The sequence below is a fragment of the Rhincodon typus genome, chromosome 20 (genome assembly GCF_021869965.1).
Source record: "Rhincodon typus isolate 14 chromosome 20, sRhiTyp1.1, whole genome shotgun sequence".
NCBI classification, from domain to species: Eukaryota; Metazoa; Chordata; class Chondrichthyes; order Orectolobiformes; family Rhincodontidae; genus Rhincodon; species Rhincodon typus.
The window spans coordinates 35,433,068-35,450,136 of record NC_063351.1 but is presented as its reverse complement, the minus strand read 5'-3'; the positions used below and the strand labels follow the sequence as shown (position 1 = coordinate 35,450,136).

Sequence of the window (17,069 nt, the reverse complement as noted above, 5' to 3'; positions counted from 1 at the left end):
GGATTAAGTGCTGGTACCATTGAATGTCAAGTGACAGTGGTTAGATTGCCTCTTATTGGAAATAGTAATTGCCTGGCATTTGTGTGATGTGAATGTTACTTGCCACTTGTCAGCCCCAACCTGGATATTGTCCAGATCTTGTTGCATTTGGATGTGAACTGCTTCAGTATCTGAGGAGTAACAAATGACGCTGAACTTTGCGCAGTCATCAGTGAACATCCCTGCTTCTGACCTTATGATGGAGGAAAGGTCATTGATGAAGCAGCTGAAGATGACTGAGTCTAGGACACTATCTTGAGGATGTCCTGCAGAGATGTCCTGTTGCTGACATGACTGACCTCCAACAATTAAAAACATCTGGAGAAACAGAGTTTTCTATGACATAGGTGCTCAGCCATTTAAAGGATATTAGAGTGCTGCCTGTTCACCCTTATTTCACTTTAACGTCCTTTCTTTGGCAGATTTTTTATGCTGCCCTCTCTGGTCTTTTGGTCATTAGCTCATGTTACTGGCAATTGCTTCAATCCCTGGGCAACAGCCTTTCTCTCGTTCCTTTCTCCCTTCCTCACTGGAGGTATCTATAAGACTGACCTATTCCAAGATCATACTTAAATTTCTTCTGCTGCAGCTTGCTCTGTAATAACCCCTTCCTTGGCTCAAGGTCCTCTAGACAGCGAACCATAGATGATACTTCATTTGCTCAATATCGAATTTGTGCAACAAAGAGATAAGAAACTTCACAGGCTCTCATGCAAACCACACCACAGCCTCTACATCAGACTGGGAGAGACATCCACCCACTTCAGTACCACACAATTTTCCCTCATTGACTTTCCATAGTTGACACCATTTTGGTCACAGTGCATAAGGTGAGACTGTTTAAGCTGCAGTAAATTTTCATGCCAGCATGAGTACGTCTTTCTTCTCTAAAGGATTGACTCAGGCATGAAAGGCAAATGTTATCATTCACATTCTAATTACATGCTACCTGCCTTCACAGAACAGCTAAATTAATGTTTGCTGGATGCTTTCACATAACCTCAGGCATTTTTGTTTTAAGGTTTTCATTTTATATTTGGATCACAAAGTGAAAACAACAAGTAAATATATTAGCAATATTTTCTTCATAGGTTTGTAGCATCTCAGTTTAATGAGCAATCAATTATTTCCACAGAATTAAAATTATTCAAATAATTTCACTTTTTTTATTTTACAGTAACTAATGTGTTTTAGTGTTTTTATTTCCAAAATCTAAAGGTAATATAATATCTATTTATGATGCACTTTCAACAATATGGCAGAAAATTTATCGCTTCACCTCTTTGAAGATGAAACACACCACCTGTAATTCAGTCAGCAGAAGGCAAAAAAGAGAATGACAGTTAACATTTCAGGTCAATCATCTTTAATTAAAACCAAAAGAAAACATGAATTAACAAGAAATTGGTTCCGATAAAGTAACTGAGAATCACAGAATTGTTACAGGATTCAGATTCAACCCAACACGAGTATGCCAAATCTCCAAATAAGCAGATCATATACTGCCATTCTCCTTGCAACCCTGCACATTCTTCCCTTTCAAACAATCATTCGTATTTTGAAGTATTCAATTGCCTAGATGAGTGCAGCCCCAACAACATTCAAGAAGCTTGGTACTGTCCAGGACAAAGCAGCCCGCTTGATTGGCACCACATCCACAAGTATCCGCGTCTTCCACCACTGACGGTCAGTAGCAGCAGTGTGTACTATCTACAAAGATGCACTGCAGAAATTCACCAAAGATCCTCAGACAGCACCTTCCAAACCCACAACCACTTTCATCTAGAAGGACAAGAGCAGCGGATATATGGGAACACCACCACCTTTAAGTTCCCCTCCAAGCCACTCACCACCCTGACTTGGAAATATGTTGCCGTTCCTTCACCGTGCTGGGTCAAAATCCTGGAATTCCCTTCCTAATGGCATTGTGGGTCAACCCACAGCAGGAGGACTGCAGCAGTTCAAGAAGGTAACTCACCACCACCTTCTCAAGGGCAACTAGGGACAGGAAATAAACACTGGACAGCCAGCGATGCCCACATCCCACAAACAAATATTTTTAAAAAAAAAAAAAGGAAACTGCTCTGACAACACTCTAGGCAATGTATTCCAGGTCCTAAGCACTTGCAGTACTAAAAAGGTTTTCCTCTTTCGACTTGTGATGTGTATCACTAACATTGTTTCCCTCTCCACAGATGCTACCAGATCTGCTCTGCAGTTCTTGGAAACAGTACTGGAATTACAGCTAAAAGACCCGTTTCAGCTAAAATGATTGCTGATATTGAAACCAACTGTCCAATTACAGAGCTACTGATGCGCTTGGCATAGGCATGTCTGACAGCTTCCAATTGCTGTCAACTGCCTACCAATGGCTGCCAACTGCCTGCCTCTAGAAGTAGATGTAATGAGACACAGGGCATAATGGAACTGAAGTACTGTGTTGCCCTGAATTTCATTACATACGCCTCCAGAAAAAGCAGACCATACAGGCTGTGTGACAATGAATATTGGCCAATTCTTCCAGCAGTTCCTTAACAGGGCAATATAGGGTGAATGAATTTCTCTGATGTTTTCCCAATTTCTATTGTGATTTCAGTGGAACAGCCAAAATTAACACCAAAAAAGAATTAATGTTAATTTATTTCTGGGTTTTTTTTTTTATTAAAGCCAATGAAAAGTTACATACTGGAAGTTATAGTATCAAACTGATGGTTTTAAATTATTCTTTGGGGTATCTATGCTTCAGTTCTGAACTTGACATCCCCAATTTTAATCACTCCATCCCTGGCGGCTGCACGTTCAGCTGAAAAGACTCTGAACTCTTGGAATTCCCTCTTTAAACCACTCCTTATGTCTCTTTCCTCATTTAAGACATACTGGAAAATCTAACTGTTTAACAGTAAGCTTTTGGTCATCCAGCCGAACATTTGCTTCTGAAGCTCACTTTCAAAGGCCTCCTGGGCATTTTATTAAAAGCATTATATATACATTGGGGAAGCACTGCAATAAAAGAGGTGATACACCTTAGGTGAATAGTTCCACCAACGTCCTTTAAATAAACTCAAAGATCTAATCACACTATTTGAAAAATTGGTGACTGAAGACTTAAATAAAGATTATTGAATTTTCCTGCTATCCTGATCAACATCTATCCTTTCTCCATCATTCACTTTCTTGTTGGCTTTTCGGCAGGTCTTCTGAATGGACGCTAACGTAATGTTTGTTACATGTAAGATAGCTTGTTACATTCAAGAGCTTCCTTGTGTCATTCCATAATACAATTTATTGGAACTTGCAGGACCTTGGGACTGGCTTTCCACTGCTGTCACTGACAAACAGACTTAAAACCAGCTGCCACACAATTACAGATTCCACAATTGATATCTCAGGTTAAATAATGACAGCATTTCACATCATACCAACCATTAAGCGAGTATTTGCCTCACCAACACATCGAAGTAGACTGAAGTTTCAATTATCAGTTCATAGGTTACTGCTTTGGTTAAATATCTCTTAAATAATGGAATATAGTCACAACAGCAGCTAAAAGTTAAGAAAACTTGTAGCTGTGTAGTCTTCTAGCTCTGGATTCACATCTGGCAAATATGCATGTAGATGCACGAAATGCAAACTCTTCAAAATTGAAAACATTCTTACTAAATGAGAACAAATTTCAACATATAATGTCCAATGATTTTCTGACCAGCTTAGTTGTTCATAACCATGTTCGCAAGAACAAATATGGACATACAGCAAGTGATTCAAGAAGTTTGCTTCCTTTAATTAGTACTTGCCAAAATGATTTTAAATGGTAACAATCTACTCACTTTTGATTCCAAAGTAATTTTGTTTTGATGTAAATTTTCTGATATTTCTCGGAGACTTTCATTGCATCGGATTATTTCTGATTTTACTGAAATGAAAATAATAAACACAAGATCTAAACTTAAGAAAAATGGTTCCACTGTCTGCTTCATTACATGCTACATAAGATTAGTAAATTGAAAACTTGAAAATTTAAATAGAATTTGAGAAAACATTTTTTCTAGGATAAATAAAAGCAAAACACTGCAGATGCTGGAAATCTGAAATAAAAATATAAAATGCTGGAGAAACGCAGCAGGGTTGGTAGCGTTAACAAGGGTAAAATAGATTTAATGTTTCAAGTCTGATGTGGCTCTGAAGAAGAATACCAGGTCAACAGTTCCTCCTTCTCTCACTGCAACATCCAAATCTTCAGCCCAAGGATGTACTTGTTCTTGGTGGCGCCTACAACACAGAGCAGTATTATATAAAAGTTGGTTTTATTTATCTGTCTTGTGTTGAACAAAGAAGTTCTCCTCTTACTGCAAAATATTTGGATTTTTATCATCATTTCTGGCTCAAAACATTAACTCTGTTGCTCCAGCATTTTCTGCTTTAGTTTTCTAATTTTGTAGTTTCAGCTCAACAAGGTTAGACTGAATATAACGAATGGAAGAATTTCCCAATTGCAAATCATCTCTGCAGCTCCGATGATTTATGTGCATCTTCCGGACTCTGGTAAGAGATTACAGTCCTTGAGTTACTCCACAGGGACTGTTCCCATTTATAATATATAGTTAGAACTATGAATCAAAACTAAAAAAATGAATTATTATTTTATATTGTATAATCAGCATGTCTTGCTGCTTTATATCATCTCAGAAGGCAAGTATTGTGCAAGTGAACTTAAATTATTTTTCTCTCAATATTCTCCAATCCCATCGTCAAAAATTAATATTTCATTCTTTTGAATTGCTGTGTTTAATGTTTTACTCAAATAAGCACATAAAGGTGTTTAAAATGATAATGATGTTAAACACAGAAACTCAACAACAATCTTTACAGCTTCAAATCATTTTTTAATTTCCAGTTCAAATTGTTTGTACAAAAATATCTCTGTTGGCTATGATGAAATTATGTTGACTCATTTTCATGTGTTAATTTTTGTTATTTTCTGCTGTTTCAAAGCAAACACTGAAGTATTAAACCAAAAAATACTTTAATATCTTCCCACAAACCACAGCAGTTTGAAAACTCATTTAAGGCTGAAATTAACTTTAGCACAAAGGTAGTGAGTTAAATGCAAGTCAATATTGTTATCAAATATTTTCGTATATATCGGAACAGACATTTGCTATTTGCACTTAAATCGTCAGCACATTAAGGTATAGAACAACAGAAGGAACAATTAGACTGCACTGAATAGAAAGCAACGCGAGAGATATACAGCTACAGCTATTTGAATGATATAAATAGTGTACCGTGATCAATCCAGATGCAGCATATGCAATGTCTGAGAAATGAAGGTTGAGCTCATGTTATGAAACAAGAATTAGTATTCAAAATCTACAAATCACGATAAGCCATGGGAAGCCTTGAGAATAAACTCTGGAACAGAGAAGACGTTTTCATTGCCTACAGGGTGCAACAAATATGGAATCAATGACTCATACCATCAGGTGCTAGAATAATGTTTGGAAGAAGATACAAGACCTGAAATAAAATGCCATGGTAAGAAATATGAAAAAACATCTTAAGGCTTGTCTGTCCTTTATTCATTGATGAAAATCAAAAGATAAATACTAGAAAGATCAGGAAAAGGGCACTTGGCCCTTCGAGCATGCCCCGCAATAGAATAACTGCTGATCCTATAACGAAAATCCATCGCCCCACCTTTTCCACAGATTGTTTCATTTTTATACTACAAAATCCTATGATTGGTTTACAGTCTAGATAGCTGTAAGAGTGCAGATATTTGTGAACAAGATTTCACTCAGTAGTTGTTTATTAACCTTGGTATAAGTCTTCAGCCTTTGCAAGTTGAAGAGGTTATTATCTGTTCTGAATTGAATTTATCCTCATGTATTAATATCTTGGAGTGCGCATTGCATAACGGCCAAGAAATATATGGCAAACAGAGATGGAGCCAATATAGGCCATGTCTGTTTAATTGTCTCAGCCCAGGAATCAGTTCAGTGAACCTATATACCCTCGTTAAAGGCAAATATATGCAACCATTGGTAAGGAGGCCAAAACTGGGCTTATACTCCAAATGCTGTCTCACCTACTGATGAATACGATTGAGATTTTGCACATCAGGATCAAAAGAAGACCTAAATCTGCATAGTAAGAAAGATTAAAGAATGATGACTTTTAACCACAGATTTGGTTGATGATTACAATGTATTCCATTAACCATCAAACATTCTGATAAATTTCTGTTGAAAAGGCACTTGACATTGCACAAGGCCTTAAATTGTGTTAAATACTAAAATACAGTGTGAAACAGTTACTTATTCAATACATACTTAGATACTCATGATGAAGCATTTGAACAGACCAAGCATCTCATGCCTGTCGAAGATTCTATCCTGGAGGTGATTAACCAAGTTAATTGTGACAAGTATGCTCGGGCTTGAGAAGTAAATGGAAGTTTGGTACAGTCATAATAAATATGCACTCTGTGAAAAAGGATTTAAAGCAGGACAGATTAAGAAATGCACACAGAGGAATGAGGCATAGGTCCAATACACGTTTAAGACACTAGCTGCCTGCACACTAACACTAGATTCACCAAGAATTCAAGCATCATTCAAATTAGAGAATGTTCCCAAAATACAGGTGTGGCACTTGAACAGCACTGCACTTTCTCAGTACCAATTTCCAATATAGCTGAAACGAAAAATTAAAATCTTTGCTCCTAGACGATCCTCTATTTCAATAAATCACTCTTACATCTTTGGAATCCAAAGCATGGTTTAAAAGGTAGCTGATTTCAAAACTATTTGGTGTGCACAAAAAGCTGCACCTGAAATTCTGGGTACCTACTCTTGCGAAGCTCCCTGCACCTCTTAAGTTAAATGTAGGGCTGTCACCGAAATTTGATGCAAGTCCAAAACTGGTGATCAGAAACATAACGCAACCATAAGTAAATCAACAGTTTTAAACAAAGGGTTTTCAGCAGCGACATCCCCGTCAGCATGACAGTCTGCTCAATCAAGTACTGAAGTATAGGGGGCAGTATGGTGGCTCATTGTTACCTTACAGCACTAGGGGCTTGGGTTCAATTCTCACCTTGGGTGACTGTCTGTGTGGAGTTTGCACATTCTCCCCATGTCTGTGTGAATTTCCTCCTGTTGCTCCAGTTTCCTCCCACAGTACAAAGACGTGCAGGTTAGGTGGATTAGCTGTGCTAAGTTTCCCACAGACTCCAGTGATGTGCAAGCTAGGTGGGTTAGCCATAAGAAATGTGGACTGTCAGGGGAGGGGGAGTCTGCAATGGGATGGTCTTCAGAGGGTCAGTGTTGACTTAATGGGCTGAATGACCTGTTTCCACACTGTAGGGATTCTGTTTAAAAAAAAATCAAACCATGTTGTCAGCAGCCTTAAAAAAGTGAAAGAACTGTGGATGGTGTAAATCAGGAACAAAAACAGAAGTTGCTGGAAAAGCTCAGTAGGTCCAGCAGCATCTGTGAAGAAAAATCAGAGTTAACATTTTGGGTCTGGTGACCCTTCCTCAAAACTGATAGTAGCTAGGATAATGTTGGTTTATGCAGATGACAGGCAGTAAATGGCCACTCTGCCCATCCTATCAAAAGCCTCATCACTGAAATTGTGATTCACCTAAACTGCCTGTTAATCAGAAGGCTGCAACCACTGGAAGCTCGATAGTATATTGAAGGTCCTGTGTGCAATCAAGAAGAGGGTACCCAAGAGAAGATTGGTGTTAGTGATGGTTGTTGGGGGGGGGGGGGGTGGGGTGGGGAAGCATTATAAGATAGGATCACAGGGAGAGGAGGCTCAGAGGCAGATGGGTGGTTTTCAGCAGCCATCCCTGTGACTCAACTATCCCAGAATGGGGCAAATTGAGCAATTCTTCCCCAATCCTAGCAAGCAAGCCACCTTAGTCTCTACTGGGAAAGCAGTCATTTTTATCACCTATGGGAAGGCAAGTAATCTGATAGTGGGTTGAGGTCCTTGCACGGCCATCAATTGACCACTTAAGAGTCTTAATTAGTGGTGGATCAGGAAGTTCACCCATGGACTCTCAGCCCAGAAACTGATTGCTCACATGGTGAACAGGGTGGGGGGGTATTTGCATCAGTGCAAACCAGATCCATTATTTGCCCTTACCACTAACCACCCTGTCACTTCTTAGATGGGAATATCCCATACCCATAATTTCAAATTTTTAGAAAAATTTTTCCATCATCTCACAAACTAGGAGACAGCATACGAGCTTAGACTTTTGATGCCCGAATATTTTGGAGATTTGAAAAAATGCTGTAACACTGCATTGCTGCAAAATACTACAAAACTCTTTGTTAATCACTTGCATCAGAGTCATCGCACTGCTCTCGATTTCCCTCTTCCAGCTCCTGCTTCTGTCATTTATTGAGTACTGAATACCTCTTACTCTTAAAGGGCTTTTTTGACACATTGATAGTGTCCCTAGGAGATAGCAAGAACTGCAGATGCTGGAGTCAGAATCAACACAATGTGGAGCTGGATGAACGCCGCATGTCAGGCAGCAACAGTGGAACAGAAAAGTTGACGTTTCGATTCGGGACGCTTCATAGAACTGAGGAGGGGGAAGGGAGCTGGGAAATAAATAGACGAAGGTAGGTGGGATGGACAGGTTGTGTCAGGTCAAGGAGGTGAAAGGAAGGATGGGTGGGACGGTGATAGGTGGATGCAGGGATTGGTCAGTGGAAAGAGTGGGGCGGAGAGGTGGGGAAGAAGATGGACAGGTTGTGTCAGGTCAAGGAGGCGAGGTTGAGAGGGAGGGTTGGACATGAGATGAGGCTGGGGGTGGGGAGATTTTAAAACTGGTGAATTCTACGTTCAGGCCATTGAGCTGTAGGCTGCTGAGTTGAAATACGAGGTGTTGCTTCTCCAGTTTGTGTTTGACGTCATTGTGGCACTGGAGGCGGCCCAGGATGGACGTGTCATCAAGGGAGTGGGAGTGGGAGGGGGCATCAAAATGGTTAGTGACCGAAAGGGGCTGTTGATTATAGCGTACAGAGCGCAGATGCTCCACAAATCGTTTCTCGAATCTGCACTTGGTCTCACCGATGTAAAGGAGGCCACATCAGGAGCAACAGATACAGTAGACCAGGTTGGAGGATGTACAGGTGAATCCCTGTTGGATATAGAAATGTGTGTTTTGGGACTTAGATGGAGGTGGAGGGGAGGTGAAGGAGCAGACCCCCAGGACCTGCATGCAGATCCAGAGAGAACAGAGCTATGTAGTAGATCTTAATCTGGGCCCTGATGCCCTCCGGATCCTAGACAAGGGACCCATTGTCGGCCAGCAGCACAAGGCGCTGCTGATGGGTGCCACGCCTTTTTTTCCAGTGAGTAGAAGGAGGAGGAGCTGGATCTGCGATCTCACGAATGCTGCCCAGGACCCAATGAGCTGCTGGTCTTGGAGTGCAGCCTTCTTCTCTTCATACAATCCCCCACAGGGTCAGGTCCACATCAGGCTGACCAAGACTTGACTCCAGGTCAAGCACCTCCTTCTCCAACTCCTCGATCCTGGATTTCCGCCACCAGTTGTTCCAGACCAGCTTGGGTATATGCCGAGCAGCCCAGGTGGACCAGAAGACTAGCCCAAAATTCTTCCAGTGGTCGAGAGCCGAACTCTGTCCCAGTAACCATGAGTAGCCTCTATAAAGCCCCATAGTTCCTAAATGGGGATGAGGGGGAGCTCGGTGGGGTGCACTAGGGACTCTACAACCTCACTGGAGGTGGACTCTGCATCATATCCAGTTCCATGCAGGTGACTTTAAGGGTCAAAACTTATTTTTTGGTAGCAATGTATCAAATCATCATTTACAAAAAGTCATGCCATTCACGTTAAATGACCTGGTGATGTCATTTCTTAAGTATTTACTGAGTTAGCTTTAGCAATCCAGGAAAATAGAGCGAGAAGCAGGTTCAGTTCAGAAGAAATGATCTATACCATCAGATGTGGTGCTTAACAGTCTAAATGCAGACTAAGTAACTAGAGAAGGCATTTTTCCTTTCACAGTTCAGAGAGAAAATTGAGTGAGTTGGTCTGTTACTGCATACCTGGGGGACAGATGGACATTATCTCAAACAGTGAATGTGTAGAAAGTTGCCAAAAGGAAACACATGCAACCTCATCAGCTATGTAAGAAATTAGAGATCTAAGGTGGGAGAGATACTCCATCGGGTTTGAATGTCTGTAAAGGATATTGCTGGAAAAGGAATTGAATCTTTTTGTTGCTTATGACAAAATCTTTCCAAATCGCCTTTCACGTACAGCATAGTTTTTGGATTTTCTTTTGCGTCATAAATTTATGTTCTTTTGCTAACTGTACATTGGGAGCCACATGTGAATGCATTCAGCGACTGACGTACCAAATATAAAAAAAAAAACTTATGATCCATCAAGTCACATTTCACTCTGGAATCTGGCCTATCCGGCATTACCATGATCATAATAAATATACAGTACCCCAAGTACCTCAACAGAAAAGCAACAACTGAGAAGAAATAATCACACAACTTAATTAAAATATATTGCCAAAACCAACATAAGTGTAAATAACCAACTGAGCTTAACAGAATCTAGAACTGGAGTGGGAGAAGTGGGGGTGAGATATAGATTAAAAATAAAGCATCTCCTATTTAAGTTAGCGATGAAGAGATTGTTAGCATTTGGATTTCCCACAGTGAGAAGTGGATGCAGAATGATTAAACACATAGAATCCCTAAAGTGTGGAAACAGGCCAATCGGCCCATCCCACCCAGACCTATCCCCTACCCCTTTCCCATAACCCTGCATTCCCCATGGATAATCTACCTAGCTTACACACCACTGGACATTACGGGCAATTTAGCATGGGCAGTCTATCTAACCTGCACTTCTTTGGACTGTGGGAGGAAACCCATGCAGACACAGGGAGAATGTGCAAACTCCACACAGACAGTCGCCCGAGGGTGGAATCAAACCTTGTGCTGGGAGGTAGCAGTGCTAACCAGTGAGCCACTGTGCCACCCCAAATTATTCGAGGTTGAGCTAGACAGATTGTAATAGACAAGATAGTTAAGGACAATGGGGCAAGCAACAAAGTGAAGTAGAGGCTACCATCTGATTAGTCAGGATGTTGGTGAATGGCAGAGCAGGCTCAAAGTTGAATTACCAATTCCTCCTATTTCATATTTATGTTCGAATTGAACTACCATCAAAATGTAATTCAATAACTATGAAGTTCCTACCCTAATTGCTCCCATTGTTGGTCAACTCCTCTCTTTTGGCTCTTCACATTTTACTGGTCTGTCATTATTCAAGCACCAGTACAAATATCAGGCTTCTGTTTAAATTCTTTTGTGCCATATGGAACTAAGAAGAACTAGGATTTATCCACTAAATGAATTTTACTGTGGCAGGAATAGTGAAATTGTCAGAGCGTGTTATTATTCCACTAAAACTGACATTAATTTCTGGACTCTGGAGGTACAGAGTAACAGAAATTAATTTTGATTCTGGTGACAATATATTAGTTGATAACACCCAATACTTAAAATAATCAGCTTTTATTGTATAAGCAAGTAGTGGTGGCAAAGTGACAATGTCAATAGGTTAGTAATCCAGATGCCCACAGGTGCTAGTGGAATCTGAATTCAATTAACAAGTTCACAAAAGTTAGTAGAGAAACTATGTTCAATTAAAAACAAATTTGGTTTGCAGATGCCTTTTAGGGAAACACACCTGCTGTCTTTATCTTGTCTGGTCTGTACTCCTCTCACCACATACACAGCAATGTGGTTCACTCCTAATTCCCCTCCAAAATGGCTGAGCAAGTCACAGTACTATAAAACCACTATAAGATCTAAATAAAAATGAAAATTGTCGGGTAGTCCATCTTAGAGCCAGCCACCGGAAATGACATAGTAAGAAGGGCTGGATTCACTAACATTTATGGGCTATCACACTCTAGTCTAGGAACACCCTCATAAATAAACAGACAGACAGCATCCAGGACACCACCATCACTATCACTGGTTACACCCAGTCACATCAGCAGGACAGGAGGAGGCTGCACAGCCGTATACAATTGGAAGAGGATTTCCTTAGGAGGCCTCTTATTGACTTTGGAACCTATGGTGCCTCATGGCATCAGGACAAACATGGACAATGGAATCTTCTGCTGATCACCACTTACCAATTCTCTCCACTGAAGAATCAGTAATCATTTATACTGCAACTGAAAAATACAATGACGGTGGTAAGGACAAATAATATATTCATGATGGGGTACTTCAATGTCCATTACCAAGAGTGGCTCAGCAGCACCACTACTAACTAAGCTGGCTAAGTTATAAAGGACACAGCTGTTAAATTGTGGCTCCGGCAGGTAGCGAGGGAATCAACTGGAGGGGAAAATCTAACTGACCATCACAAATACCAGTATTGGTAGCACTACTCACAATGCAGTCCTTATGGATATGACGAAAGTTGTATAAATGTCAGTTTTGGAGTGTGGATTTCAAAATATTTGCATATGGTGGCTTGCTACTTTTGTGAAGGGCTTTCTTTAAAAGGAAGGTAGTAAATCCTTCCAGAACAGTGACCTTATCCAGCATTCCTCAGAAAGGATTGGACCGCTAAGATGTTCACGTAAAATTGCTTATATGTGGCGATTTATCTCAGGTGGGTAAAAGTTAAAAGCTATTAGCTGGTTTTCAGTCAAGATTAATCAAAGATTGACTTTAGCTTAGCAAACTGAGGGACGGAAAGTTTTTAGGACAGTTCACAGGAGACCTGACTGGGGTTAAAACACCAGCTGTAATAAGATCAAGGGCTGAGTTGCCCTGGCAGAACTCAAACTACATATCAGTCAGCAGGTCAATTGTTGCAAGTGCTGCTGTAAAGCACTGTTGATGACCTCTTGCATCACTTTGCTGATGATTGAGTAGACTGACAGGACAGTAATTGGCTAGTTTGAATGTGTGTCAATTTTAGCTCAAAGGACATGTCTGAGTAATCTTTTGCATTGTCCGGTAGATGCCAGTGCTGTTAACATACTAGAAAAACCTAGCTAGGAGGGTTATTAATTCTGGAGCTCAAGTCTTCAGTACTATAGCTGGAACGTTGTGAGAGCCCATAGCCATGGCATCCTTGATTGAAGACTAGCATTCCTGATGCTGCTGTCCTGAGGAGGAGGGCTAGATGAATAATCAATTTGGCACCTCTGGCTAAAGATGGATGGAAATTCTTCAGCCTTGTTTCAAAAGTTGGGATGTCATGTTGTAGCTGTACAGGACATTGGTGAGGCATACAGTTCTAGACATGCTTCTACAGGAAGGATGTCATTAAACTTGAAAAGGGTGCAGAAAAGATTTACGACGATGTTGCCGGGAGTGGAGGGTTTGAGTTACAGGGAGAGGCTGACTAACTGGGACATTTTTCTCTGTAGTGGCAGAGACTGAGGAGTGACCTTATACAGAAATTTATAAATCGTTAGGGTGAAGAGCCAAGGTTTTTTTTGCTAAGGTGGGGAAGTCCAAAACTAGAGGGTACTGGTTTAAGGTGAGAGGAGAAAGATTTGAATAGGACCTGAGGGGTAACTTTTTCACAGAGGGTGGTGCGTGTAAGGAATGAGCTGCCAGAAGAGGTGATGGAGGCTGGTACAATTACAAAGGTTTAAGAGGGATATGGGCCAAATGCTGACAAGTTGGACTGAAGAGTCTGTTTATGTGCTGTATGACCCTATGACTCTAAGTAATTCAAAATCAAGCTGGCATTTGCTATTCTGATCCTTTACAGCTTCCAGTTCATTTTGAAGCTTCTGGTTTTAAACCCTTGATTGTTCTAATTCTATCAAAGTTTTAGTCTTTTGTAGGTTCTGTATATTTTCTCTACCAACCTTTAAAGTTTTTTTTTTGTTTTTGCTTTCTTTGAACCCTGGATCTCTTTCACATGATTCTTCAGTGGTTGGTTTGGTTTCCTTTATGTCCTATGAGTTATTTCACTTCAGAATTCTGCTGGCATTTATTTCTAAATGGACTGTCTCATGTGTGACTTGCAATTCCTTGTGTGCACTGTGCATCACCATATGTTTTTGCAGGTCTGTCATTTTTCGGCTGCATTGTCTGAGCTCAAGCTGATGTTTCTGAACCTGCTCCTGAAGAGGCTGATCTGTTTTATGTGTGGATCTTCTTGTTAAATGGCAATCTTTTCAGTAGATTCACATTACAGAGCTTACAGTTCAACCTGCTTCCGTTCTTGCTCTTCAAGCTTTCAATGAATCCTAGTGATCTGAGCAGAGGTATCCCCTAAAGACTTCATCTCAGAGGTTGTATTCCCAAGTTTGAACTTGTCCTGAGCTGGTTGTTCAGCTTTTTCCTCTTGAATATTCCTTGTTTGTTTCTCCACAGCAGGAAGCTGAGATTTTAGCTCCAATAATTCAGAAGTGAAATATTCCATCCTTCTTTCACATTCAGTACTGCCAGTGCTTCTTGAATAGTCTGTCACAACACCTAAATGGATTGACTGCATTTGTATCATATCATCCGACTTTAAACAAACTCAGCTTAAAATCCGTTCAGTTTTAAACTAATACTTCCAAACTTGGACTATCACTAACTCTTTACTCTAAGATATTCTAGTCTTAATGTATTTTCCTCATGTCTTGAACATTGCTCCATACATGCATCTCCATGAAAAGATGACAGACTGCCTCACTCAAAGTAAAACTGAAACAAGAATATCTCTCTACTGCTATGATTATTTTCCTTATGCTTAAAAAGCCTCCAATCCAGACATTTTGAACGGAAATCTTGGTTGCCTTGCCAAGTTGTAAGATCCCACAGTAAACAAAAACCCATCAGGCTATGAGTAGCCCTCACAAACTGTTTTAAAATAATTCATCATAGCTACAGAATACTATTGAGTAAATTATTAACTTCAGACAGACAGAAAACCTATATATTACTATCCAAGAATTCAAAATTCAGACTTAAAACAAATTATATTAAAATGCATAAATCAGAAAGTGGTATCATGCCATGGGTACACGTTTTCTTAGAGTTCACAGAATAGTATAATGGTACCTGCCCCTGTATCAATCTTAGCCAATAATGAATAGCCATCATCCAGTCATACAGTCATTTTTCATGCAGCACGGAAACAGACTCCTAAGTTCAACTCGTCCATGCCGACCAAATTTCCCAAACCAAATTGGTCCCACTTGCCTGTGGGTAGCCCATATCCCTCGAAACCTTTCCTATTCATGTACCTGTCCAAGCGTCTTTTAAATGTTGTAACTGTACCTGCATCCACTACTTCCTCTGGCAGTTCATTCCACATATGAACCACCCTGTGTGAAAGAGTTGCCCCATGGGACCATTTAAAAACCTTTCTCCTCTCACCTTAAATCAATGCCCCCTAGATTTGAACTCCCCTACCCTGGGGAAAAGACCTTGGCAATTCATCTTATCTATGCCCCTCATGATTTTATAAACCTCTAAGGCCTCCAATGCTCCAGTAAAAAAAAAAGTCCCAGCCTATTCAGCCTCTGCTTATAACTCAAGCTTTCCAGTACCGGCAACATGTGGTAAATCTTTTATAAACTCACTCCAATTTAATATTATCCTTCCTAGAGCAGGGTGACCAGAACTTTACACAGTACTCCAGAAGAGGCCTTGCCAACGTCCTGTACAACCTCAACATGATGTCCTACCTCCTATATTCAATGATCTTGTCATCAGTGTTCAGAAGAAGAAAATTTGAATTTTTTCAAACACCTCAGTTAGTGCTATCTTTTATGTTTTCCATGAGACAGTGTCACATGTGAATAACCATTCTTTGTCTCATCCGTACATCAGGTTCTGGCTTGTCAATCACTTCCTGTATCCAGCTCTGGCATGATGCCAGATAGTCTGTATTGCAGCTTGAAGGCACTCCTTGCATTGCTACAAGTTCTTTGTAGCTGTATCAACTTTTGCTTGCTGCACTGCCTCTGTCAATAGTCTTTTTTGTCACTGCAGCATTGACTTAAAACTAGTTATTTCATTAGTTCATGCAGAAGGTTATACTTTCCACATTCTTTGCTATGTTTGGGTGTTCACGAGATTGCATCAACGATAGAGTTTGCACTTAAGACCTATAAGGTTCACCAATCTTCGAAGATCATTCTGTACTAGCAACCATGCTTTAGTAGCTGATTCATCATTAAGTTTTTGGTTTATCTAGTAGAAATCTCTGTAAAGTTTTCATTTGGGAGAGGGGCCATGCAACCACAAACTCAACAATTCTATATTTAGCTCCCAATCTGAAAAAGCACAATGAGTGATTTTCTCTGCATCTGCTCACAAAGTGATCTAGGGATTCTGTACGCCTTTATCCAAATGACATGATTTATAATCAATGAATAGAGAAGTTTAAACTGACTCCAAATTGGTTCTCTGATATGATCCATATCTTTGGGCAATCTTTTAGCTTATGAGAGCTAACAACCGAAGTATTAAGTCTGTGTAGATATCGTTCTCAAATGCTAAGCAAAGTAAATTAAGGAAATTACAGTAGTATGAGATGTGAGCTGGCTATGGTAAATTGGGGAACATTACTTAAAGGAATGACAGTGGATGTACAATAGCAGACATTGAAAGAGCACATGGATGGACTGCAACAACTGTTCATTCCAATTTGGTTTATAAAAAACAGAAAAAGGTGGGCCGACCTCTCATAACAGAGGAAATTAGGTACAGTATTAGATCCAAAGAAAGGATCCGTACAAACGGGTCAAAAAACTAAGCAGACCTGAGGACTGGAAACAGCTTAGAAATCACCAAAGCGAACAAAAGACTGCTTAAGAGGGAGTAAATAAGGAGGAGAGTAAGCTTGAATCAGAGATGGTAGGAACTGCAGATGCTGGAGAATCCGAGACAAGAAGGTGCAGAGCTGGATGAACACAGCAGGCCAAGCAGCATCATAGGAGCAGAAAGGCTGACGTTTTGGGCCTAGACCCTTCATC

General features: G+C 40.3%; 1 protein-coding gene across 5 annotated transcripts in view; it reads right to left on the bottom strand.

The window, feature by feature from the left end:
- ccdc172 (coiled-coil domain containing 172) overlaps positions 1 to 17,069 on the bottom strand; it is a 124,499-nt gene that overhangs the window by 99,722 nt on the left and 7,708 nt on the right. For 4 of the 5 annotated variants that reach the window (XR_007264292.1, XM_048609028.1, XM_048609029.1 and 1 more), the window contains exon 2: positions 3,867 to 3,952. The exons of the other annotated variant lie outside the window; for it this stretch is intronic. Coding sequence is in view for 3 of the 4 variants with exons in the window: in XM_048609028.1 (XP_048464985.1) it covers positions 3,867 to 3,952 (86 nt within the window). In the remaining variant the exon portion in view is untranslated. The remainder of the gene's footprint in view (positions 1 to 3,866; positions 3,953 to 17,069) is intronic. 5 annotated transcript variants of the gene reach the window in all.